The sequence below is a fragment of the Saccopteryx bilineata genome, chromosome 5 (genome assembly GCF_036850765.1).
Source record: "Saccopteryx bilineata isolate mSacBil1 chromosome 5, mSacBil1_pri_phased_curated, whole genome shotgun sequence".
NCBI lineage: Eukaryota > Metazoa > Chordata > Mammalia > Chiroptera > Emballonuridae > Saccopteryx > Saccopteryx bilineata.
Window position 1 is genome coordinate 153451656 of NC_089494.1, and position 27037 is coordinate 153478692.

A 27037-nucleotide genomic window follows, 5' to 3' on the forward strand; every position below is an offset into this window, starting at 1 on the left:
TCTCCAGCCCAGAGGCCCTCTATTTTACCTTCTCCAAATAGTAACTTGCCAAACTGCCAAGGTTGGGGAAGGACTTAAGGGCTCTAACTGCTTCTGCAACAGTTTTAACCACTTCTACAGGTTTTAGCTTCACGTCCTCTTCCAAAGGGACCTGGAATTGGCATTTCAAAGACTTTTGGACAGTGAGAGATATAAATTAGGTGTTTCTCCAATTTCTCACTGTTCGCCTACCATTAGTTTTCTTGGGTTCACTAAAATTATTAAGTTTTGTCTGAATTCTGATCTCCAAAAATTGGCAGTTGTTATCTCTTCTATTTTTTCTTCCTTGTGAGTTTGCCTTTATAACTCTTCCTGCATTCTCTGCTGTCAAGTTAGTGGCATTTCATAATTTAGAGGCACTAAAGAGTATGTTTAATCATCCATGTTTAACCAGATTGGAGATTAAAATGTATATAATTCATACTCCCATGCTTATGTATCTAAATGCATATGTTATATTGACCCATTTACCATCTGCTGGTAATATATATTTCTACTAAAATAATCCAAAACACACAAATATAAGGATAACTGTTAATTCCTGACTTAAGCTAAGTGAAAAGAAGAGAGCTATCTTGGACAGGTGCATGTTAAGTGTTTTGCATGTGTAGTTTTGTATTTTGAGGTATAGGTCAGAGAAGATCAGCTTCTATAGCTTTTTAAAACATAAAAGGTAATCATAGTATACTTCAGAGCTCCAAAGACAGAGGAAGATTCTTATAGCATTATACTGGAATCATATGACCACTAAAATATTATTGTTGCTAGTTCTGATATAACTCGGTCCAGAAGACATTACAAAAATTTAGCTTTAAAAATAATAAACTTTATATATTCTTTAAATATCTGCAGAAAAGTAGGTAAGTAAACAGGTTCAACTGTTACTCTATATGCTTATTGGTAGAATGTAACAACTTGAAACGCAGAAAATGTTTGACATAACATGGTAAAATAAAACTTAAAATAAAATTTAGTTGAAAGGGAGAAAAATACCCAAACATATCTGTAATATTAGCTTCTCTAGAAGAAGAAAGTCCAACTTAACAACAACAAAACACTTCATGATAGAAACAAAGCCCAGTTGAGTCAGTTATAAAAATAATGGTCAGAAAGGTTATTTAGGCCCTAGAATGTTTACCAGTTAATGTGCAGAATATAAGAAATGAAGCATTTTTCTCATTTTAATGAAACATAGTTAGCAGCTTCTGTAGTTATCTCTGAGACTGGGTGGGTTGTGATCCGCAGTGTCACAATAATATAAGAATAAACATCTTATTTAGAAGAAATAGGATCTAATGAAATAGGATCTAATGAACCTATAAACTAAGGACAGAAGTACTGTGGAAAGCATTTAGATGAAAAATCAGCAGTGTGGGTTTGGTATACAAGTTTATTAAGCCCCACTAAGGCTGTAGATGAGGCTGCTAACCACTATGGGCTGAACCTCTACCATCTGCAGGATATATCGCTAGCCCCAAATAAGACATATAATGTTGAGATACAATTAAAAGAAGAACAGATGAGAACATCAGGCCAGGAGCCCGGACAATCTTAATGATCTGAAAAAACTTTAATAGATTAAGATAGTTTTATTTCTACTAAATTTCCAACCAGAGGAGAATAGTTTATATCTCTTTTGCAAAGGAAGAGAAAGAAAGACTGACCAGAAAAATAAGACTTGGTTAAATAATGATGAAAGAGAAAACTCAGTTAAAATAATGTTTATGATAGTGTTGAAAATTATAAGCTTGTAAGTTTTTTTGAGCAAGTAATTGCTCTTGTTGCTGTTACTGTATGATTGGTTTTTATTAAATGGTTCTCTCCTATTAACCAGTCACTGAGAAAATCTTATTCTATGTAGAAAAGGTCTAACATATAATTTAAAATCACAGTTATAATATTAGCATCTATACTGGATTGAATAGTCTCTCTCTAAAATTCATGTTTAACTAGAACCTATGAATATGACCTGATTTGGAAATAGGGTCTTTGCAGATGTAATCAAACTAAGATGAGATCATTCTGGATTAGGATAGACCCTACATCCAATGATGGGTATCCTTATAAGGAGAGACACAGAGACACAAACAGGGAAGAAGGCCATGTGAAGATGAAGGCAGAAATTAGAGTGATGCAGATGCAAGTCAAGGAATAGCAAGAACTGCTGGCAAACACCAGAATCTAGGAGGAGCCAAGAAAGGATTCTTCCCTAGAGCTTGAGAGAAAGTAAGGTCCTGCTGACACTTAACTTCAGACTGTACCCTCCACAATTGTGAGAAAATATATTTCCATTGTTTAAGCCACTCAGTTTATGGCACTTGGTTATGTCAGCCCAAGGAACTGACTACAGCATGCTAAATAAAACTAATTTACTTCTTTTTTAAACAAATATTTACTGAGCACATATCACATGATAGGCATACTTAGGAGGTGCTGGGGTTAGATTTTTTTCCCTTTTTTAAAACTGAATTTATTCGGAGGATATTGGTTAATAAAATTATATAGGTTTCAGGTGTATAATTCTATAACACATCATCTGTACACTGTGTTGTGTGTTCACCACACCAAGGCTGGGGTTAGAGTTTATATATGTTCTCTCAGACATAATTTTCAACACTGGCTGTACAACTATGACACTAAAGGCAAATATTTAATAACAATCTAAAATGATTTGAAATTCTAAACTTATGATACATAAACTTATAGTCTGCATAGGGTTCAATCAGCTAATTTAAAAACCTTACACAAAATAAGTAATTATTTAAATTAGTCAGCATTTATAACCTTTATCTTGATGAAATTTTATGTATATTAAAAAGAAAATATAAAAGGGGCATTCCAAAGCCCTTTTTACAATTGAAACTGGTTTAAATTATAATTTCTTTTTCCATTTATTCTAATTTATTCTATTTCTAGATGTTTCCTGGGGAACATATTTTAAACTGATTTTTAGATATAAGTTCTTACTCCTTTCGAAGACTGACATAAAATTTAGGTTTTGAAGGGATATAGCTGAGATGACAAAGAAGTAAATCTAATGCATTAATTTAAAGAGCACATTATTGATTACTGAGTCACAGTTTAACTTTTTATTAATAAATAATAAAACCTAGAGATACCCTAATAATCTTCAGGAAAAGTTTTTCTTCTTCATACTTGAAAGAAAACAGTCAGTAATACAGGCAGTTGCTGGATAAACTGAATTCTACTATTATTTTTCCATAACTCTAAAGGTGATACTGTAAATCTCTTTATTAATACGTACTACACTGCAAACAAACAGCTACAATCATGTCATAGTCAATGTTTCTTATGGACATGGCCCAACACTGACTGATTGTTTCACGTATTTGAAAAGTACTTGAGGTCCTGGCCAGTTGGCCCAGTGGCAGAGCATCATCTAGCGTGTTGATGTCCTGGGTTCAATTCCGATCAGGGCACACAGGAGAAGCGACCATCTGCTTCCCTACCCCTCCCCATCTCTGCCTTCTCTCTCTCTCTCTTTCCCCCCCGCAGCCATGGCTAAATTGGACCAAACACATCAGCCCCGGGCTCTGAGAATGGCTCCTTGGAGCAGCAGCCTCAAGCACTAAAAATAGCCAGGTTACACGCATGGCCCCTGATGGGCAGAGCATTGGCCTCAGATGGGGGTTGCCAGGTGGATCCCAGTCAGGGCACATGCAGGAGTCTATCTCCCCTCCTTTCACTTGGAAAAGAAGAAAGAAAAAAAAAGAAAGAAAGAAAGAAAAAGAAAACCACTTGATACTGATTGATACAGAAAATATTTCACTGGATTATTTTGTTTGAAATTTAGGAAGTAGATTGCAATAAACAAAATAATCAAGAAAACAGGTAATAGGCCTATAAAACCCAATGTAATATCATTTTAATGTAATTTCAAATGATGATATGAATATCTTACATCACCTTGAATTCTAAAAGAAATAGATTCTACTTTTGAATTTCAAAATACGAGGTTGGTTTCAGATACTCACACTATAAAGGTCCCTGGTTTCTTCTTTCATTTTAGGGATCTCAAGAAGCAGAGCCCAGACTTCACCTCTGAGCTGCAGTGGGATCCCTTTGTAAATTCTCCTGTGAAACTTTTTAAAAGAAACATAAATTGAAATTACAAACTGACCAAAGCTCAAACTGCTACCTTAAATCAAATAATTAATATATGTTAGTCTTTCATTTTCAAAGTATCCATGATAATTAATGACACATTTTAACATGGCACATGTGGCTCCTACCATCTCTACTTTTCAGTTCTTAACAGGGAGACACATATGCAAAAAGGAAGAAAATAAATAAGAAAAACATTAAATATGCCTAGCACATTAGTGTTTTCCTATCATTCATTATAAGGTGTTCCCTAAATGGCATGAAAGTATAATCAGTGCTTTTTTCAAAGTTGTGAACATCTGATTTACAAATTCCCTGTTGATATAATTAACGTTACACACTTTCTTCCTTTTAATCCATATACCTAAGAGGCTCCAAATAGCAAAAAGGTTGCCTGTGCCCAAAGTGTCTTCATGGAGGACAGAGAGTGCTGTTAACCCCCAGTCTCTTTGCCACCACCTGCTCACTTCCGCTACGGGTCTCTAGAACACAGCATGCTCCTATCTCATAGCCTCAGTTAACTCTACCCACAGTCTTCACTCCCCTCCTCCCCACACACTCTCCCTCTTCTCTTTTCACTTCTTAATAATTTCCTCAGGAAAACCTTTGTTCTTTCCTTAATGACAACAATCCTATCTGATCAGACAAAAATAGTGATAAATTTCCATCAAAAAGGAATACCGATGACGTCACGGAAATGGCGCCGTGAGAAGCGCGTCCGACAGCTCTCCCCTAAATCACAACAAATTTATCAACTAGAAACAGAAAAATTTATCCTCGGAGCATTCCGGAGTTCCACACAAACTGAAAGCAAAAGGACTGTTATCACTTGAATCTGAGAGACGAGGGTGTGGAGGAAGCTACCACAGCGACGCTCATTCAAGCCGCCAGGGAGTGCGCCTGCGTGCTATTAATAAGACTACCCTCAGATGCCGATAAGAAAGAGGAAATCGAATATTATGGATACAAAAGAAAGAGAGGTAACACAAATAGATGTGGAAAAATCTATGGAGAAAAGACTTAACATATTGGAAGCCTTGGAGCTAAATGACAGAGAATTTAAAATAGAAATCTTAAAAATACTCAGAGATATACAAGAAAACACAGAAAGGCAATATAGGGAGATCAGAAAACAACTCAATGAACACAAAGAATATATTACCAAGGAAATTGAAACTATAAAAACAAATCAAACAGAAATGAAAAACTCAATTCACGAGCTGAAAAACGAGGTAACAAGCTTAGCTAACAGAACAGCCCAGATTGAAGATAGGATTAGTGAAATAGAAGACAAACAACTTGAGGCACAACAGAGAGAAGAAGAAAGAGACTCAAAAATAATAAAAAACGAGAAAGCCCTACAGGAATTGTCTGACTCCATCAGAAAGAATAACATAAGAATAATAGGTATATCAGAGGGAGAAGAGAAAGAAAATGGAATGGAGAATATACTCAAACAAATAATAGACGAGAACTTCCCAAGCCTGTGGAAGGAACTAAAGCCTCAAATTCAAGAAGCAAACAGAACACCAAGTTTTCTTAACCCCAACAAACCCACTCCAAGGCACATCATAATAAAGATGACACAAACCAATGACAAAGAAAAAATTCTCAAGGCAGCCAGGGAAAAGAAGAGTACAACATATAAAGGAAGGCCTATTAGATTATCATCAGATTTCTCAGCAGAAACTCTACAAGCTAGAAGAGAATGGACCCCAATATTTAAAGCCCTGAAAGAGAGGAACTTTCAGCCAAGAATACTATACCCATCAAAGCTATCCTTCAAGTATGAAGGAGATATAAAAACATTCACAAATACAGAAAAGATGAGAGAATTTATCAACAGAAAGCCCCCACTCCAGGAAATACTAAGGGGGGTTTTCCAACCAGATTCAAAGAACAAAAGAAAACAACACCACAAGTAACAGCTCCACCAAGAACACAATAAAACCAAACTTAAACTGTGACAACAAAGGAAAAAAAGGGGGGAGAGGATGGAGATTAACAGTAGCAAAGGATGATGAAGTGCAGAAATACTTATAAGATAGGGTACTACAATGAATATGGTAGGTACCCTTTTCATTACTTAATGGTAACCACCCTTAAAAAAACCACCACAAAAACACTTGACTTAAAAAAGGTAGCAACAGAGGAAAGAAGTATGGAACACAAACAAACAAAAACAAATGATAGAAAAACAAAAGAGAAGAATCAAACTAGATACAAAACTAACAGAAAGCAATTTATAAAATGGCAGTAGGGAACCCACAAGTATCAATAATTACACTAAATGTAAATGGATTAAACTTACCAATAAAAAGACACAGAGTAGCAGAATGGATTAAAAAAGAAAATCCAACTATATGCTGCCTACAAGAAACACATCTAAGCAACAAGGATAAAAACAAATTCAAAGTGAAAGGCTGGAAAACAATACTCCAAGCAAACAACACCCAAAAAAAAGCAGGTGTAGCAATACTCATATCTAATAATGCTGACTACAAGACAGAAAAAGTACTCAGAGACAAAAATGGTCATTTCATAATGATTAAGGGGAAGTTGAATCAAGAAGACATAACAATCCTTAATATATATGCACCAAACCAAGGAGCACCAAAATATATAAGACAGCTACTTATTGACCTTAAAACAAAAACTAACAAAAATACAATCATACTTGGAGACCTCAATACACCGCTGACGGCTCTAGATCGGTCATCCAAACAGAGAATCAATAAAGATATAGTGGCCTTAAACGAAATACTAGAACACCTGGATATGATAGACATCTATAGGACACTTCATCCCAAAGCGACAGAGTATACATTTTTCTCTAGTGTACATGGAACATTCTCAAGAATTGACCATATGTTGGGCCACAAAGACAATATCAGCAAATTTAGAAAAATTGAAATTGTACCAAGCATATTTTCTGATCATAAAGCCTTGAAACTAGAATTCAACAGCAAAAAAGAGGGGGGAAAACCCACAAAAATGTGGAAACTAAACAACATACTTCTAAAAAATGAATGGGTCAAAGAAGAAATAAGTGCAGAAATCAAAAGATATATACAGACAAATGAAAATGAAAATACGACATACCAGAATCTCTGGGATGCAGCAAAAGCAGTAATAAGAGGAAAGTTCATATCACTTCAGGCCTATATGAACAAACAAGAGAGAGCCGAAGTAAACCACTTAACTTCACACCTTAAGGAACTAGAAAAAGAACAAAGACAACCCAAAACCAGCCGAAGAAAGGAGATAATAAAAATCAGAGCAGAAATAAATGAAATAGAGAACAGAAAAACTATAGAAAAAATCAATAAAACAAGGAGCTGGTTCTTTGAAAAGATCAACAAAATTGACAAACCCTTGGCAAGACTCACCATGGAAAAAAGACACAGGACTCAAATAAATAAAATCCAAAATGAAAGAGGAGAGATCACCACAGACATCATAGAAATACAAAGAATTATTGTAGAATACTATGAAAAATTATATGCCACCAAATACAACAATCTAGAAGAAATGGATAAATTCCTAGAACAATACAACCTTCCTAGACTGAGTCATGAAGAAGCAGAAAGCCTAAACAGACCAATCAGCAGGGAGGAAATAGAAAAAACTATTAAAAATCTCCCCAAAAATAAAAGTCCAGGCCCAGACGGTTATACTAGTGAATTCTATCAAACATTCAAAGAAGACTTGGTTCCTATTCTACTCAAAGTCTTCCAAAAAATTGAAGAAGAAGCAATACTTCCAAACACATTTTATGAGGCCAACATAACCCTCATACCAAAACCTGGCAAGGATGGCACAAAGAAAGAAAACTACAGACCAATATCTCTAATGAATACAGATGCTAAAATACTAAACAAAATACTGGCAAACCGAATACAACAACATATTAAAAAAATAATACATCATGATCAAGTGGGATTCATCCCAGAATCTCAAGGATGGTTCAACATACGCAAAACGGTTAACGTAATACACCATATCAACAAAACAAAGAACAAAAACCACATGATCTTATCAATAGATGCAGAAAAGGCTTTTGATAAAATACAACACAATTTTATGTTTAAGACTCTCAACAAAATGGGTATACAAGGAAAATATCTCAACATGATAAAGGCCATATATGATAAACCATCAGCCAACATCCTATTAAACGGCATAAAACTGAGGACTTTCTACCTTAAATCAGGAACAAGACAGGGTTGTCCACTCTCTCCACTCTTATTCAACGTGGTGCTAGAAGTTCTGGCCAGAGCAATCAGACAAGACAAAGAAATAAAAGGCATCCATATCGGAAAAGAAGAAGTAAAGCTATCACTTTTTGCTGATGATATGATCCTATACATCGAAAACCCGAAGGACTCCACAAAAAGATTATTAGAAACAATAAACCAATACAGTAAGGTCGCAGGATACAAAATTAACATACAAAAGTCCATAGCCTTTCTATATGCCAACAATGAAATATTAGAAAATGAACTCAAAAAAATAATCCCCTTCACGATTGCAACAAAAAAAATAAAATACCTAGGAATAAACATAACAAAGAACGTAAAGGACCTATATAATGAAAATTACAAAGCATTGTTAAGGGAAATCGAAAAAGATACAATGAGATGGAAAAATATTCCTTGTTCCTGGATAGGAAGAATAAATATAATCAAAATGGCCATATTACCCAAAGCAATATACAAATTTAATGCAATTCCCATCAAAATCCCTATGAGATTTTTTAAAGAAATGGAACAAAAAATCATCAGATTTATATGGAACTATAAAAAACCCCGAATAGCCAAAACAATCCTAAGGAAAAAGAATGAAGCTGGGGGCATTACAATACCTGACTTTAAACTATATTATAGGGCCACGATAATCAAAACAGCATGGTATTGGCAAAAAAATAGACACTCAGACCAATGGAACAGAATAGAAAGCCCAGAAATAAAACCACATATATATGGTCAAATAATCTTTGATAAAGGGGCCAACAACACACAATGGAGAAAAGAAAGCCTCTTCAACAAATGGTGTTGGGAAAACTGGAAAGCCACATGCAAAAGAATGAAACTCGACTACAGCCTGTCCCCGTGTACTAAAATTAACTCAAAATGGATCAAAGACCTAAATATAAGACCTGAAACAATAAAGTACATAGAAGAAGACATAGGTACTAAAATCATGGACCTGGGTTTTAAAGAACATTTTATGAACTTGACTCCAATGGCAAGAGAAGTGAAGGCAAAGATAAATGAATGGGACTACATCAGAATTAAAAGTTTTTGCTCAGCAAGAGAAACTGATATCAAAATAAACAGACAGCCAACTATATGGGAACTGATATTTTCAAACGACAGCTCAGATAAGGGCCTAATATCCAAAATTTACAAAGAACTCATAAAACTCAACAACAAACAAATAAACAATCCAATAAAAAAATAGGAAGAGGACATGAACAGACACTTCTCCCAGGAAGAGATACAAATGGCCAACAGATATATGAAAAGATGCTCAGCTTCATTAGTTATTAGAGAAATGCAAATCAAAACTACAATGAGATACCACCTCACTCCTGTTAGATTAGCTATTATCAACAAGACGGGTAATAGCAAATGTTGGAGAGGCTGTGGAGAAAAAGGAACCCTCATTCACTGTTGGTGGGACTGTAAAGTAGTACAACCATTATGGAGGAAAGTATGGTGGTTCCTCAAAAAACTGCAAATAGAACTACCTTATGACCCAGCAATCCCTCTACTGGGTATATACCCCAAAACCTCAGAAACATTGATACGTGAAGACACATGTAGCCCCATGTTCATTGCAGCACTGTTCACAGTGGCCAAGACATGGAAACAACCAAAAAGCCCTTCAATAGAAGACTGGATAAAGAAGATGTGGCACATATACACTATGGAATACTACTCAGCCATAAGAAATGATGACATCAGATCATTTACAGCAAAATGGTGGGATCTTGATAACATTATAAGGAGTGAAATAAGCAAATCAGAAAAAAACAAGAAATACATGATTCCATACATTGGTGGAACATAAAAATGAGACTAAGAGACATGGACAAGAGTGTGGTGGTTACCAAGGGTGGGGGGGAGGGAGGACATGGGAGGGAGGGAGGGAGAGAGTTAGGGGGAGGGGGAGGGGCACAGAGAACTAGATAGAGGGTGACGGAGGACAATCTGACTTTGGGCGAGGGGTTTGCAACATAATTTGATGACAAAATAACCTAGACATGTTTTCTTTGAATATATGTACCCTGATTTATTAATGTCATCCCATTACCATTAATAAAAATTTATAAAAAAAAAAAAAAAGGAATACCATCATTTTTTAATGAAATTATCCATAAAATATCAGTATCAACTCTTTTTCTTTCTACAAGATCATAAAATGTATTTTTTATTTTTTAACTGAACTTATTGCGGTACAGGTTTCACATGTACAACTCAACAGTAGAGATCTGCATACTGCATCATGCACCCACCGTCCCAAGCAGTCTCTCCCCATCCCCATTTTCTCCACTTTGCTCATCTTCGCCTACCCCACCTCCTTTCCCTCTGGCTAACACCACATTGTTGTCTGTGTCTATGTGTCATATAAATAATCATCAACTCTCTGGTTACTTGAAAGTATACTGCTAATCCATAAGAATTTTAAGACTTGATACACTTCTCCATCTTGTAATTATATCTTTTCCCTCAAAGCTAACTACTCAAAATAACATACAAACCTATTATAGTCATTATAAAGTTTGCATAATGAAACTTGGAAATTTATAAGCAGATGTGAAAATGATTAAACAAATTATGGCAGAAACCTTAAGGAGTGAGGTAAGGATAGATGCATAATTACCTTTATGAATCACAATAAGATATTTAAACAGTATGACTAAGAAAATAAGAGGCAAGTTCTAATAACTGAATTGTTGGTGAACTATGAGTGAATAAGAAAACCTTTACCTTCTACCACGACACACTTCTTAGATTTTTAAAAACTAATGCTTCAGTAACCCAGACCTAATGTAGCATAAGAAACTCTGATTATACGGTTTAAAATGAATGATGCTGTAGAGCAGTGGTCCCCAAGCCCCAGGGCCACGGACCAGTATCAGTCCGCAGAGAAAGAATAAATAACTTATATTATTTCCGTTTTATTTATATTTAAGTCTGAACAATGTTTTAATTTTTTAAAATGACCAGATTCCCTCTGTTACATCCGTCTAAGACTCACTCTTGACGCTTGTCTCGGTCACATGATACATTTATCCATCCCACCCTAAAGGCCGGTCCATGAAAATATTTTCTGACATTAAACCGGTCCATGGCCCAAAAAAGGTTGGGGACCACTGCTATAGAGCAACATTTGCTGCAAAAAAGTGAATATTGTAAAATCAATTAAATTAAATAATCACTTGTCTCAAATTAAGAATTTCAGCAGATAGTGACTAAAATCATAGAAGTTTTAACACACACAGCAGCTCTAACTGTAAGAATATATACAGGAAGGCTCTGAGTAAACTAGGCTCTGCTATTTGTAACCTTTACCATGTACTAAACATTTACCACCATTAATTACAAACTGAATGTAGCATAAGTAAATAAATAAGTAAATAAAAGCAAGTGATTTACTTTCCTAAAGAAAGTTTCTCATCTGTAATCACCTCAAAATCATAATAAACTGTACTTTTAAAAGATATATCACCCATTAAAAGTTAAATTATCTCCTAAATTTCTAGAGTGAAAATACTACACTGTATGCATCTGATATAAGTATCAAAGTGTGGATATTATAGCAAAGGTGAAAAGTGAAATTTTAATAGTCCAACAGAAAAAGATGGCAGGTAAGCAGATTGACTTTAATAGACTTGAACCTCTATTAAAAGATGTTTTTCCAATGTGTAAGCAAAGAGCTCTGACATGTAGTTCTTAAACAATATTACTTGAAAAGATTCTTGACATTTTATTGCTATCATTGCTGCATTCAACAATTGTACATAAATTATCATCCACTATGTATACTACAGTTTAATTGAAATTTGGGGGGGGACATCAAATCACCATGATAAATTAGGAAGAAAAAAATAAATTTCTGGTAAAAATAAAAAACTAATGATCCCAGTGTTCCTCTAGGGCCAGCATGAAAAATTTAGGTACATATGGAAAAGGTTGAAAAAGAAACACTGGTACATTATCACTATCATAATCAATAAATAAAATTAACTTTTACTTAGCATTTACTATGTACAGAAAACTAAGTTATTTACAGATATTTATGTCATTTAATCATATTGACACCTCTATGTTATCTCAATTTTATAAATATTGAAAGTAAATCACAAAGAAGCTAAATAGCTTGTCAAACAGCACACATAAAATGTTATAGTTAGTAAAAAAATACTGACTTTACATTTTATAAAAAACAAAGGCTATCTTTCAAGACTGGGTACATGTAGTATCCATTTTTCTGCTCAACTGGGCTTACTAAAATACATGGAACAGGATAATATTAAGGACATCCAAAAGCAAAAAGCATTAAAATAATAATAAAACTGTACCTAAAACTTATAAGGAATATAAAGGTTCAATCTAGAATTCAAGCTGTGAGAGGTAATGAAATGAAACATACAAAAGGTCATATCCAGATGAAAAGAATATACAGAGAACAGACTGACAGCTATTAGAAGGGGTTTGCAGAACTGGGTAAAAAAAGTGAAAGGATTAAGCAAAAACAAACAAAAACACCAAACTCACTGACACAGACAATGCTATGCTGATTACCAGAGGGGGAGGGAAATGGAGGAGGCAGAAGAAGGTAAAGGGGTGGGGAATAAATGGTAACTGAAGGAGCCTTGACTTGGGGTGGTGACTAAACAACACAATATACAGATGATGTGTTATAGAATGGACACCTGAAACCTGTATCAATTTTACCCCAATAAATTCAATAAAAATTATAAAACAACAAAAAAAAGAATACATTATGAGACCCTGGACCCTAAAATAAGAATTTTGAACTGTTTATTGTTTTTCAAATACTTGTACTGTGATATGACAGACTGACTTATGGTTATATCTTTCCTCACAAGTTTTCAACTAGCATAAAAATTTTGTAAAGCAAGAGTTGTAATAAAATTTGCTTATTCTCCAGAACAAGTTTCTCTGTTATGAATTTTTCAATGGACAAAGTAGTGACTCATATTTTCTGTAATAACTCAGGAAATCAAGATACAGAGATGTGGTTCACATAGATCAATGTATTCATCTTCTTACCCCTACTTCAGGGTATTTCTATCAGATTGTAGTACCTCATAGAGATGATTAAAGTAGCAGAATTTATCAGTAGAAGGTGATAGCTGATGCCCCAACTCATAAATGAATTATCATCACTCATTCATTCATTCTAAAAAGAAACTGTAATAACTGCCTGCTTTGCGGCCAACACATAGTAGGTACTATGGTTACAAATGTGAAAACTGTGGTCCTTATAGTGTCGTGGGGAAGATAAGTATATAAGCAGACAATTAGAACATAAGCGGATAATCCTTTATAGCAGTGGTCCCCAACCTTTTTTGGGCCACAGACTGGTTTAATGTCAGAAAATATTTTCATGGACTGGCCTTTAGGGTGGGACAGATAAATGCACAAAATAAAATGATGCGACCGGAGTAAAAACTGTGGTATTTTTAAATATAATTGTTGAACTTACGAGACAAGAGTCAAGAGTGAGTCTTAGATGAATGCAACAGAGGGAATCTGGTCATTTTTAAAAAATAAAACATCATTCAGACTTAAATATAAATAAAACGGAAATAATGTAAGTTATTTATTCTTTCTCTGCGGACCGGTACCAAATGGCCCACGGACCAGTATCAGTCCACGGCCTGGGGGTTGGGGACCACTGCTTTATAGTACAATAAAGCCTCATACACTAATTGCTATCAGAGCTGAGCATCCCACTCTGATGGAAGAAGCAGTGATTGAGATAGACTTCCCCAGAGGTGGGCAAGGGTTGTAAAAGGAGAATGATAGGCACTACACGGTCTAGATCTGCAGAAATAACTCCAGGGGGCAATTAGCCCTTACATAGTAGGACATGTGAGATTGCAAGGGGAACCCAGAAAAAGTTTAAGGATAAAGGTGTTGGGGGTGAGGGCAGTGAATCTACTGTGGTGATCACTTTTTATTGCTCCAACACAGTGCCTCTCATTCTGAGACTGTGTTAGAGGTACTATAACAGAGGGAGGGAGAGATGACTTCTGCATGAATTAAGAGAGATTTTGTTCTGGCCCTGGCTGGTTGGCTCAGTGGTAGAGCGTCGGCCTGGCGTGCAGGAGTCCCAGGTTTGATTCCCAGCCAGGGCACACAGGAGAAGTGCCCATCTGCTTCTCCACCCCTCCCCCTCTCCTTCCTCTTTGTCTCTCTCTTCTCCTCCCGCAGCCGAGGCTCCACTGGAGCAAAGATGGCCCGGGCGCTGGGGATGGCTCCTTGGCCTCTGCCTCAGGCACTAGAATAGCTCTGGTTGCAACAGAGCAGTGCCCCGATGGGTGGAGCATTGCCCCCTGGTGGGCATGCTGGGTAGATCCTGGTCGGGCGCATGAGGGAGTCTATCTGATTGCCTCCCCATTTCCAACTTCAGAAAAATACCAAAAAAAAAAGATTTTGTTCAGACAAGATGACAAGAAACTCAATACAGACGGATACAAAGGGATTTTCCAGGAGGGGGAAATGAAAGTGGGAATGAGAATGAGTCTAATGATGACATAGTAATAACAATGTTAATAATAAGAGATATGCCTGACCAGGTGGTGGCGCAGTGGATAGAGCGTCAGACTGGGATGCGGAAGACCCAGGTTCGAGACCCCGAGGTCGCCAGCTTGAGCGTGGGCTCATCTGGTTTGAGCAAAAATTCACCAGCTTGGACCCAAGGTCGCTGGCTCCAGCAAGGGGTTGCTTGGTCTGCTGAAGGCCCACGGTCAAGGCACATATGAGAAAGCAATCAATGAACAACTAAGGTGTCACAATGCGCAACGAAAAAACTAATGATTGATGCTTCTCATCTCTCCGTTCCTGTCTGTCTGTCCCTGTCTATCCCTCACTCTGACTCTCTCTCTGTCTCTGTAAAAAATAATAATAATAATAATAATAAGAGATATGCTAAAATTTCCTGATTATTTATTAGAAGCCAAGAATTAACCAATCACATGCAACCTTATTATGTGACATGACCAATAAGATACAACTCCATTATGTGACTTATATATTTATCGTTCAAGACAGGGCATTCACACCAGATGGCTACTGTTGTGTTGGCTGTCGTCATTTCTTTATTTGACAATCTAGGGAAAAAGAAGTCAGTGCCCCTGACTAAGCAGTCAGGAATTAATTAAAAGTTTAAAAATTCTTGCAGCACACTGGCTGAAAATCACTGTTCTAAATCAATTTATTTCTTGTAATATTATTACATTCTTAAAGAGGTAGGTACTATTTTCATTCTTGTTTTACAGATGAGAAAATTAAGATGTAGAAAGGTTAAATAAATAGCTCAAAGTAATTCTAACAAACTGTGGAAAAACTGAAATTTAGTTAGTCTGACTTCAGAGACCATGGTCTTAAAAACCATGATACAGGACCACTACATGTTGGATGTTAACAACGTATCTTAATATTCCAACTTGAAAATTATTATCTTTAAAATTATGTTACAATTTTATAAATATATAAAATCTTTAAGAAAAAATAAAGCCTGAAATCTACCTTTGTTTTCAGTATCTTTGTTCACTTGCCAATAAAATCAAGCAGTCTACTTTAGTCACAGATACATTTAAAAATCCATCAACTAAAAACAAAACAAAAACAAAAGCCAATTCCATTTACTCACCTACTACTGTCAATACCTCTTTCAAACCAGAGCGATTCTGAAACAGCGATTAGTGTACCAGTCCACGTCATCATGGCTGCAAGAGGAGACCTGCCAGCCCCATAGTCTGCCTCAATTCTGTCAGACTTCCACATTCGCAGTGCACACCATAAAACACAAGTTCACTTTTGGAGCTGCTGATACTTCTTACTGCCTCCCTATTTTCTTTAATCATCCCTACTCCATTGGTTCCTTCATCTCTGCCTCCAAATAAACACCAGGCTCCTGAGGGGATCTAAAAAAGTTTTAAACCATCTGCAGGTCCTCCTGCCTCTGATAACTGCACTCTCTTTCTCTCTGACCTCTTACTGACAAACCAAAAGGGGAAGCTAGCATAAAAGATAGTACAATCAATGAATCCTGAAGGCTGGACATAGGATCTCTTGCTTGTCACTAATCCGTATGACTTTGAAAATTTTATTTCTAAAGGTGGTGCCTCCATTTCCCATCAGTAAAATAAAATGTTTTCATATGAGTCCATTAGTTATTTGACCAACAAAGATCCATTTAATTATTTGATCAAGAAAAAAATATGTGTATCTATAATAGGTAACTGCTTTGATTCAGCTTAGACACAATTACATCATGACTAATAATAATGGGCTCCACTTAACAGAAATAACTTCATTTACTAGACTGTATTTTTTAAAATACACACTATCGTACATAGGGGGCAGTCACTGTGAGAACACACAGCCAACACAAACAACCTTAACGGAAACTTTTTCATCAAAGCTTGCATCCTAAAAATCCAAATATTCTTTAAGAAGGCTATATTTTTATTTCAAAATATTTCTATAAATTTCTTTGTATTACTACTATGTAAGTAAGGTCTGTGGAGAAAACATACCTGGCTCCTTTTGGAAGAGAAGAAAAACACATGCTACTTTTTTTACTTTGAAGCAAATTAAAACTAGGTATGATTTGAAAGCATTGATTTTTTTAGAAAGTGCATCCTGTTTCACACCAAATTGGACCATATATATCATCCAATAATTCTAGCATTATGGCTATGGGAAGGTGCTTTAAAATTATACATCAAGGTAATAATTCTGTTAAAATCTAAGTGAACTTAATTAGCCAGAGTTGCTGTACAGAATAATAGCCTAGTAGAATTGTTCATTTTACCGAGGCTCACATACTTTCATAGATATATATGAACAAGACATAGACAACAACATAAAACATACAGCTCTACAAATACTTTATTAGACTGAATGTGAGACTGATGCATAGGTACAGTGCCAAAATTTATCCTGTAGTTACCACTAGAGCAATCTTTCCACAGGGACAGATGGTAAAGCATAGCTGCCAACTTCAGGTCAATCTGAGGGACAGCGAAATATTAAACAAGAGCATAGGCATTGTACCTAATGCTTTGCTTTGAACTGATTCCTCTTAAAAACATCTTCCAACCTAATACTAAAACACACATAATAAAATCATCAATGAACTCACTCCTAATGAAAATAAAGAGTTTAACAGATTTTAAATAAGGATATTTAAGATGCTCAAAAAGTAAAGTGACGTTAGTATTTTCAGATACCCCAGGACAAAAAGATTTCCATGATTAAATAAGTTCTGTGTAACTTCAGGTCCCTCTTAAAAATTCCCACCACATGTTAAAATATGAAACTTTCAAAAGTTCTGTAGTAAAGAAACACTGCTGACCCTGGCTGGTTGGCTCAGTGGTAGAGCGTCGGCCCGGTGTGTGGAAGTCCCAGGTTTGATTCCCGGTCAGGGCACACAGGAGAAGCGCCCATCTGCTTCTCCACCCCTCCCCCTCTCCTTTCTGTCTCTCTTCCCCTCCCACAGCCAAGGCTGCACTGGAGCAAAGTTGGCCTGGGCACTGAGGATGGCTCCATGGCCTCTGCTTCAGGTGCTAGAACAGCTCTGCGGCAATGGAACATTGCCCCCTGGTGGGCATGCCAGGTGGAACCCTGTTGGGTGCATGCGGGAGTTTGTCTGCCTGCCTCCCCCAGCTTCTCACTTTGGAAAAATACAAAAAATAAAAAATAAAAAAATAAAAAAAAAAAAGAAAAGAAAAGAAAAGAAAGGAAAAGAAACATTGCTTAGCTATGTTTAACTCTGATTTTCCCAATTTTATTTAGCCAGAGAGCCTTTTTTTCAGGTAATAATGAGCAATACTCACTAAGAGTCAGGTACTATGTGGTTTACATGAATTAACATTTAATCCTCAGAACAACTCTGAGAGGTAGGTGCTATTATTATCCCCATTTTACAGATGAGCAAACTAAGTGAGAGACAGGTAAAATACCTTCTTCCAGGTCACACAGCTAGTAAAGTGGCAAAACTGGGGGTTCAACCCAGGATTGCCCAGCTCTAGAGTCTATTGCTAACTATTAGGCAAATACTGCTTCTATGTAATGCTCATTAGAATTTAAGGAATTGATATTTTTCCCTGGCATTCTTATTGGCAATACTAACGTACAACAATTATATCTATGCAAAATGGAAAAAATTAAGACAGAGAAAAGAGTGTGAGGAAACAGAAATCATCATAGTTGCCTCAGTTGTGTTTTGCTGTAGGACTATGGAAGATTTCCTTAAAAAACTTTTCATTGTCTAAACTTCCTTCAAAAAACGAATACCTGCAGGTAACATTTACTGAACGCTTGCTCTCTGAGAGGTGTGTGCTGAGTGCTGTGTGTGCATTAATCGTTCACTTTTCATCCCTTTGAAATAAGTATGATTATCTCTATTTTACTGTGAAGAACTGTTTTGATGTCAGCCGTTCTTCAAGCATGGTCAGTGAGGTCAAAGCTGTCTCATAATAATGCTAAAATGTGAGTTGCCTTTTTCACTATGTTGATTTTTGCACTGAGAGCAGAAAAGCAATGGTCGTAAAACTACTGGCACCCTGACACAAACCATGGCGGCAACAGCACTGCTAGTGGCCACTGTAGTCTCCACTCAGTTTAAAACAAACCAGGTTTACTTAAGACGAAGCAACAGAGATTATTAATTTATGAAATCTCAACTCTTGAATACATCTTATTAATATCTGAGTGATGACATGGGAGGTACACACAGGGCACTTTGCCACATGTCCAAGTTAAATGGGAGCTTCAAGAAAAAACATTTATAAAATCGCTTGATTCATTATCTAAATCAATTGCTTTTTTCATAGAAGAGCTTATTACTTGAAAGAATAACTAACCAACTATGGTTATTCAGATTTGGTTATTTAACATTTTCTCAAAAATAAGTGAATCCTGTCACTTTAAGGAAAATATCTAATAGTATTTGGTGCCACTGGTAACATCAGACCTTTCAAGCAAAATTAGAATTTTAGAAAATCTCCATCACCATAAATTTCAGTTAACTAATATTTAAAAACTTTTCTGATGAGATTATTGCTGATATAATAGATGTGTATTTTTTAAATTGCTTTAAAACTGATAATAAACTCAATACAGTGCAACAAGATTTAAGGGGAGGTTTGCTGAAAGCTTCTGGAAAAAGCGATTGCTCCTATTTCACGGAAAGATATCAGAAGCCAGTCCAATCTTTCTGCACAGTGTGACATGTGGATATGAAGCCTAAAACTACTGCAATGATCCCAAAGGGAGCCAATCTCAAGAGGAAGCTGACACCGCAGAAGGCAAAGGAGAGGTAGAAAGACACTAAGTCACGGACAATGTAACTGAACAGCTGGATTAAATCACCCCTGAACCCAGTTGACCTCCAATACATCCTCTTAATTGTTGAAGCTGATTTGAATTGGGTATTCTTTTATAACATAAAGACTCCTAATTTGAGGCATTCCACTAAATTAATCTAAAAAAATTCTTAAAGAATATGAATGTGATACTCTTATAATTAAGGAGAATTTATTTTAGTTAGAGAGAGAAAGAGAGATAGGAAAGGAGAGAGATGAAAAGCATCAACTTGTAGTTGCGGCCACTTAAGTTTTTCCATGATTGCTTCTCACATATCCCTTGACTCAGGGGCCTCCAGCTGAGCCAGTAACCCCTTGCTCAAGTCAGAGACCTTGTGCTCAAGCCAGTGACCTTGGGCTTCAAGCCTGCAACCTTTGGCCTCAAGCTGGTGACCCTGTGCTCAAGCCGGGTGAGTCCTCACTCACACAGGCAATCTTGGGATTTGAAACCTGGGATCTCAGTGTCCCAGGTTGACACTCTATCCACTGCACCACCACCGGTCAGGCTAAAGAGAAACTTTTACTGGGAAAATCCACATTGATCTTGTATAGCTTTATCAGGAAGTAACGTTATCTTTAATTACCTTTTCAGTGTTCTTGTATTTTTCCCATCCTTTTAGCATTTTCAACCACTTTGTAGTTCTTTCGATTTCCAGGTGCTTTTGCTAAAATAAAATTGAAATGTATTGTTACTATTTGTTCAAAAATTCTTTACTTACAAATTATGAAAACAAAAATTCAAAGAAAATACTGGTAAAAAAGGACTACTAATTTATTCTAAATCTTAGATAGAAATTAACCTATCTAACTTTTTAAAAGTTAAGGTAATAATTTTCAATTGTATCAGTATTCTGTAGCAAAAGTTAAGATACACAGCAGGTATTACACTGGGGTAGGTAAAGAGAAAGGAATTGTTTAAATATTCCAACATGCTTAAACGAATCACTAAAAATCCTGTGTACTATACAAATTTAAAAGGAAATTTTAAAATATTTTGAAATATCTTTTATGAAGCAACTTCAAAATTCCATTATCTTTCTTTTTCTCACAATTTACTGATTTCTAGCATCTGAATGTTTTCAGTGACGTAGTTGGTATTTTAAAGAAGAATTGGGTATTTACTGATAGGTCGAGTAACTAATTATCGCTATGCTAATGAAATTATATAAAAATAAGTAGTAGTTGTTGCCAAAAAAGAAAGTTCACCATTTGCTAAGGATGACTGATGTGGAAATATGACAGGTACTATGACACAGGGACATAAAGGGTAAGAGTAAGGTCATGTAGAAGAGTAGTCCAATCTACCGAGGGATGTCAGAGAAGAGCCCTACGTAAAGAACCGAAGAATTATCAGCATTTTAATCAAGAGCAGTGTGGGAAAGAATATTCTAAAGAGCAGGGGTAGATGTAGTTCTGATATAATTGACCATTAGATGAGGCTGAAGGGAAACATAGTCTTGCATGTCACACTAAACTGGGATTTGGGGCAAAACTAGGGAATGGGGACAGTGGACAGAAAGTTTTTCTTCCTTACTTCTCTGCTTACAGGGGAAGAGTATTGTTTTCCTAAGGAAATGGGCTTGCTCCCCAACCTCCTACTCACTCCTAAGGTGGCAGAGTAACTAGAGGTGCAGAGCGGGGCACAAGGCAGGCACTTAGTTCATTGTTTCATTTTTATGAGAACAAAATCCCACAGAACTGAGATCCTGCTATTTTGTTACTTTCTTCAATTTCCACATTTTCTTTTCTGGAGGCCTCTGTAAGTATCATAAGCACATGAATAAAAAGCAATGGAAAAGGACCATTACATAGGAAATACATTATTCTGAGGACACATTTTATGCTCAAAATGTATACTCATTACAACCCTATGAGGTAAGCATAGTCATTTCCATTTTTCAGATAGGAAAACAAAAGGGTTAAGACTTCTCCAGATTCCCTTATCTCATAAATTCATATTCATATTGCGGGGGGGGGGGGGGTGAAATTAGGCAGCTTGGCTCCAGGACCTGAACTTTAGCCCCACATCGTATGTCTATTGATTCTACCATGTCCCTGCTCTGGTCAGGCAAGCACATTCTTGAGGGAAGCAGAAGCTCTTTATTAATCAAGCCTTGAACAGGAACATGGCATCAATATTTTTGGATTTAAAAGAGGCATAATTTCCCAAACATAATCCTGAATTTAGAAAAATTCTCACCAATAAGAATATTTTTATAGAATATTATTTTTAGACATATTCTTTTCTTATTTTTAATGATTTTTGTAATTGTGTTTACACAGATTCAAGTGTTCCACTGAATATATCTCCCCAACCAGTGTTTCCCTTGACACTCCCCTTGATCCTTTGCCCTAACACCCTTCTCCCTTCCATCCAGGATTTGCTGTCCCACTCTCTATAACGCTGTGTTATGTATAAATAATTTCACCAATCTCTTTCCCTTCTTTGATTGCATCCTCTCATCCCCTTTCCCTCTGTCCGCTTTCCTTCTGGTCCATTTGATCTGGCCTCTGTCTCTATTCTGCTCCTCAGTTCACATTGTTCATTAGATTCCTCAAATGAGTGAGGTCATATGATATTTTTCTTTCTCTTCCTGGCTTATTCCACTTAGCATAATAGTCTCCAGGTCCATCCATGTTGTCACAAAAGGTAATATTTCCATCTTTTTCACAGCTGCATAGTATTCCATTGTGTATATGTACCATAACACAGCTTTTTAATCCACTCATCCACTGATGGGCACTTGGGCTGTTTCCAGATTTTTGCTATTGTAAACAATAGTGCCATAAACATGGGGGTGCATTTCTATTTCTGAATCATTGATGTGGTGTTCTTGGAATATATTCCTAAAAGTGGGATGGCTGGGTCAAAAGGCAGTTCCATTTTCAACTTTTTGAAGAATCTCCATACTGTTTTCCACAGTGGCTGCACCAGTCTGCATTCCCACCAGCAGTGCAGGAGGGTTCCCTTTTCTCCATACTCTCGCCAGCACTTACTATGTTATTTTGTTAATGAGCACCATTCTGACTGGTGTGAGATGATAACTCATTGTGGTTTTAATTTGCATTTCTCTAATGATTAGTGATGTTGAATATTTTTTCATCTGACTATTGGCCATCTGTATGTCCTCTTTGGAGTAGTGTCTATTCATTTCTTTTGCCCATTTTTTGATTGGATTATTTACCTATTTGGTGTTCATTTTACAAGTTCTTTATAAATTTTGGTTATTAACGACCTTTATCATTGTCGAATATGTTCAACCATTCTGTAGTCTGTCTTTTTATTTTGTTCATACTGTCTTTTTTTTTTGTATTTTTCTGAAGCTGGAAACGGGAAGAGACAGTCGGACAGACTCCCGCATGCACCCGACCGAGATCCACCCGGCACGCCCACCAGGGGCGACACTCTGCTCACCAGGGGGCAATGCTCTGCCCCTCCGCGGCGTCGCTCTGCCACAACCAGAGCCACTCTAGCGCCTGGGGCAGAGGCCAAGGAGCCATCCCCAGCGCCCGGGCCATCTTTGCTCCAATGGAGCCTTGGCTTCGGAGGGGAAGAGAGAGACAGAGAGGAAGGAAGGGGGGGGGTGGAGAAGCAAATGGGCGCTTCTCCTATGTGTCCTGGCCGGGAATCGAACCCGGGTCCCCCGCACGCCAGGCCGACGCTCTACCGCTAAGCCAACCGGCCAGGACCTGTTCATACTGTCTTTAGCTGTGCAAAAGCTTTTTAGTTTGATATAGTCCTATTTGTTCATCCTGTCCTTTATTTCAGGTGCCCGTGGAGATAAATCAGCAAAAATATTGCTGCCAGTGATGTCGGAGAACTTATTGCCTATGTTTTCTTCCAAGATGATTATGGTTTCATGACTTATATTTAAATCTTATATCCATTTTGAGTTCATTTTTATGAATGGTGTAAGTTGGAGGTCTAGTTTCATTTTTTTGCATGTACCAGTTCAATTTTCTCAACACCATTTGTTAAAGAGACTGTCTTTACTCCATTGTATGCTTTTACCTCCTTTGTCAAATATCAATTGTCCATAAAGGTGTGAGTTTACTTCCGGGTTCTCTGTTCTGTTCCATTGATCTATATGCCTTTTCTTATGCCAGTTCTAAGCTTATGCCATAACTTGATATCAGAAAGTGTGATACCTCTCACTTTATTCTTCTTTTTCAAGATTGCTGAGGCTATTCGTGTTCTTTTTTGGTTCAATATAAATTTTTGGAATATTTGTTCTATATCTTTGAAGCATGCCATTGGTTTTTATTAGAAATTGCATGAATTTATAGATTGCTTTGGGTATTATAGACATTTTAATGATATTTATTCTTCCTATCCCTGAAGACAGTATATGCTTCCACTTGTTTCTATCTTTCTTGATTTCTTTTATCAATGTTTTATAATCTTTCAAGTACAAGTCTTTAATCTCCTTGGTTAAATTTACTCCTAGGTACTTTATTTTTTTGTTGTTGCAATAGTAAAGGGGATTGTTTTCATAATTTCTCTTTCAGAGAGTTCATTGTTGGTATATAAAAATACCTCTGATTTCTGAATATTAATTTTATATCCTGCCACATTGCTGAATTCATTTATCAGGTCTAGTAGTTTTTTGACTGACACTTTATAGAGTTTTTTATGTATAGCAGTGGTTCTCAACCTTTCTAATGCCATGACCCCGCAATACTGTTCCTCATGTTGCGGTGACCCCAAACCAAAAATTAATTTTGGTGGCTACTTCATAACTGTAATTTTGCTACAGTTATGATTTGGAATGCAAATACCTGATATGCATTATGTATTCTCATTGCTAGAAATCAAACATAATTTAAACATAGTGATTAATCACAAAAACAATATTTAATTATATATTGAGAAATATTTATTACTAATGGACCTCCTTACCTAGTGTATTAGGGCTACCATTCCGTAAATAATGCTTAACTAATGGATCTGTTTTTTCCAGATTAGTGGCAAGTTTTCTACATAGAACAATGTGAACACGTCATAGGATACACTGCAGTTTCTGCACAGCATGGTATCTTTCAGGGCTCTTTCACACTATAAAGCAGTGGTTTCTGCAGTGGAATCCACATCTCATTTACTTCAATGGGAGACCTGTGGATTCCGCAGAAGAGAGATCCCCTGTACGGCAGAAATGACAGTTTCCGGCACATTTCTTCCTCCCCTATTCAAGTCAATGGGAGGCCGCAGCAGATTCCGTTCAAATATAGAGCATGTTGCTTAATTTTTTCCACGCTAGAACTTTTCCTAGAGCAGAAAAATTCCAAAGGTGGAATCCACCACCCCCAATAGACTGAAAGAGGCCTCACACTGAGGAATCTGCTGTGCGGATTCTGCAGTGTAAAAGATCTGCCTCCTATAGAAGTCTATTGGGGGTGGCGGATTCCACCTTTGGAATTTTTCTGCTCTAGGAAAAGTTCGAGCGTGGAAAAAATTAAGCAACATGCTCTATATTTGAACGGAATCTGCTGCGGCCTCCCATTGACTTGAATAGGGGAGGAAGAAATGTGCCGGAAACTGTCATTTCTCCACCTCTTATTGAAATCAAAAGGAGGCTGCAGCGGATTGTGTGGTAACCCGAGATTCTCAGAGGCTCTCTTCCACAAAATCCGCTGCACTCCCAATGAAATCAATAGGAGGCGGATTCAACGCTGGAAACCGCTGATTTCAGCAGTTTCCTCATTCAGAATATAGGAAAATAGTGGGAGATATGGGAGATAATTATACATTGGGGAACAGTGTGAACTACATCTTATAGTGGTCTCTTATAGTATAAGACCGATGTAGTTCACACTGTGTAAATGTATGGTGCTTTGTGTAAGTGTAAGCTGCTTTGTGTACTGTGTAATGATTACACACAAAGCACCTTACACTTACACAGTATTGTGTGTATGGTGTGTGTACTGTTTTTACATTATTAACCTTTTTTACACCAGCAGGCTGTCTCGCAGGCTCTCTTGGCTCTCCACCTCCTAGGCTTCTGTCCTCCGGCGCTGGACACACGTAATGTGCTGCTATGGACGAGCAGCCACGCTGCTATGGACTGTGGAGAGTCCCCCCCACACACTCCCCCCCGCCCCTTAGGCACCAGACGGATGATGTAATCACATCTGCGCATGACTGCAGGCATTCAGTTTGGAACGCACGTCCATAACGGCGTTCGTTCAGGCTGAATAGCGCTGCTGCAGACGGTAGTGCGGCTTCTCAGCGGCTAAAGCCATTGGAAATATGTATTTTCCAATGGCTTTAGGCGACCCCTCTGTTTTGGTCGTTCGACGCCCACTGGGGTCACGACCCACAGGTTGAGAACCGCTGATGTATAATATCATGTCATCAGCAAATAATGATAGTGTTATATCTTTTCAATTTGGATGCCTTTTATTTGTTCTTCTTGTCTGATTGCTGTGGCTAGGACTTCCATGACTATGTTGAATAAGAATGGTGAAAGGGGCCATCCCTGCCTTATTCCTGATCTTAAAGGGATTGCTTTTAATTTTTGCCCATTGAATATGATGTTGGCTGTGGGTTTGTCATAGATGGCCTTTATCATGTTGAGGTATGTTCCCTGTATTCCCACTTTGCTGAGAGTTTTGATCATAAATGGGTGCTGGATTTTATCAAATAGGACATACAGGCGACCAATAGGCAGATGAAAACATGTTCAACATCACTAATCATTAGAGAAATGCAAATTAAAACCACAATGCCTTTTTTGCATCTATTGATATTATCGTGATTTTTATCCATACTTTTGTTTATGTGATGAATCACATTGATTTGCAAATATTGTACCAGTCTTGCCTACTCAGAATAAATCCCACTTGATCATGATGTATGATTGTTTTCATGTATTGCTGGATCCGGTTTCCTAGTATTTGGTTGAGAATTTTAGCATCTATGTTCATCAGGGATATTAGCCTATAGTTTTCTCTCATTGTAGTATCTTTGCCTGGTTTTGGAATGGGGATTATGCTCGCCTCATAAAAGGAGTTCGGAAGTCTTCCCTTCTCTTGAATTTATTGAAATAGTTTGAGAAGGATAGGAATTAGCTCTTCTTTGAATATTTGGTAGGATTTGCCTGAGAAGCCATCTGGCTAAGCACTTTTGTTTTTTAGGAGTTTTTGGTAACTGTTTCTTTTTTTTTTTTTTTTTTTTTTTTATAATTTTATTTTTTTTAATGGAGTGACATCAATAAATCAGGATACATATATTCAAAGATA

The 27037-nt window shown here is 36.8% G+C and overlaps 1 protein-coding gene across 1 annotated transcript in view; it reads right to left on the reverse strand.

Annotated features, from left to right (window-relative positions):
- The window catches only part of USP6NL (USP6 N-terminal like), a 251180-nt gene that overhangs the window by 33755 nt on the left and 190388 nt on the right, over window positions 1-27037 (reverse strand). Inside the window, exons 6-7 of the mRNA XM_066280282.1 lie at window positions 20383-20463; window positions 4035-4142 (exon numbers count right to left, since the gene is read on the reverse strand). Coding sequence (XP_066136379.1) covers window positions 4035-4142; window positions 20383-20463 — 189 coding nt within the window. The remainder of the gene's footprint in view (window positions 1-4034; window positions 4143-20382; window positions 20464-27037) is intronic.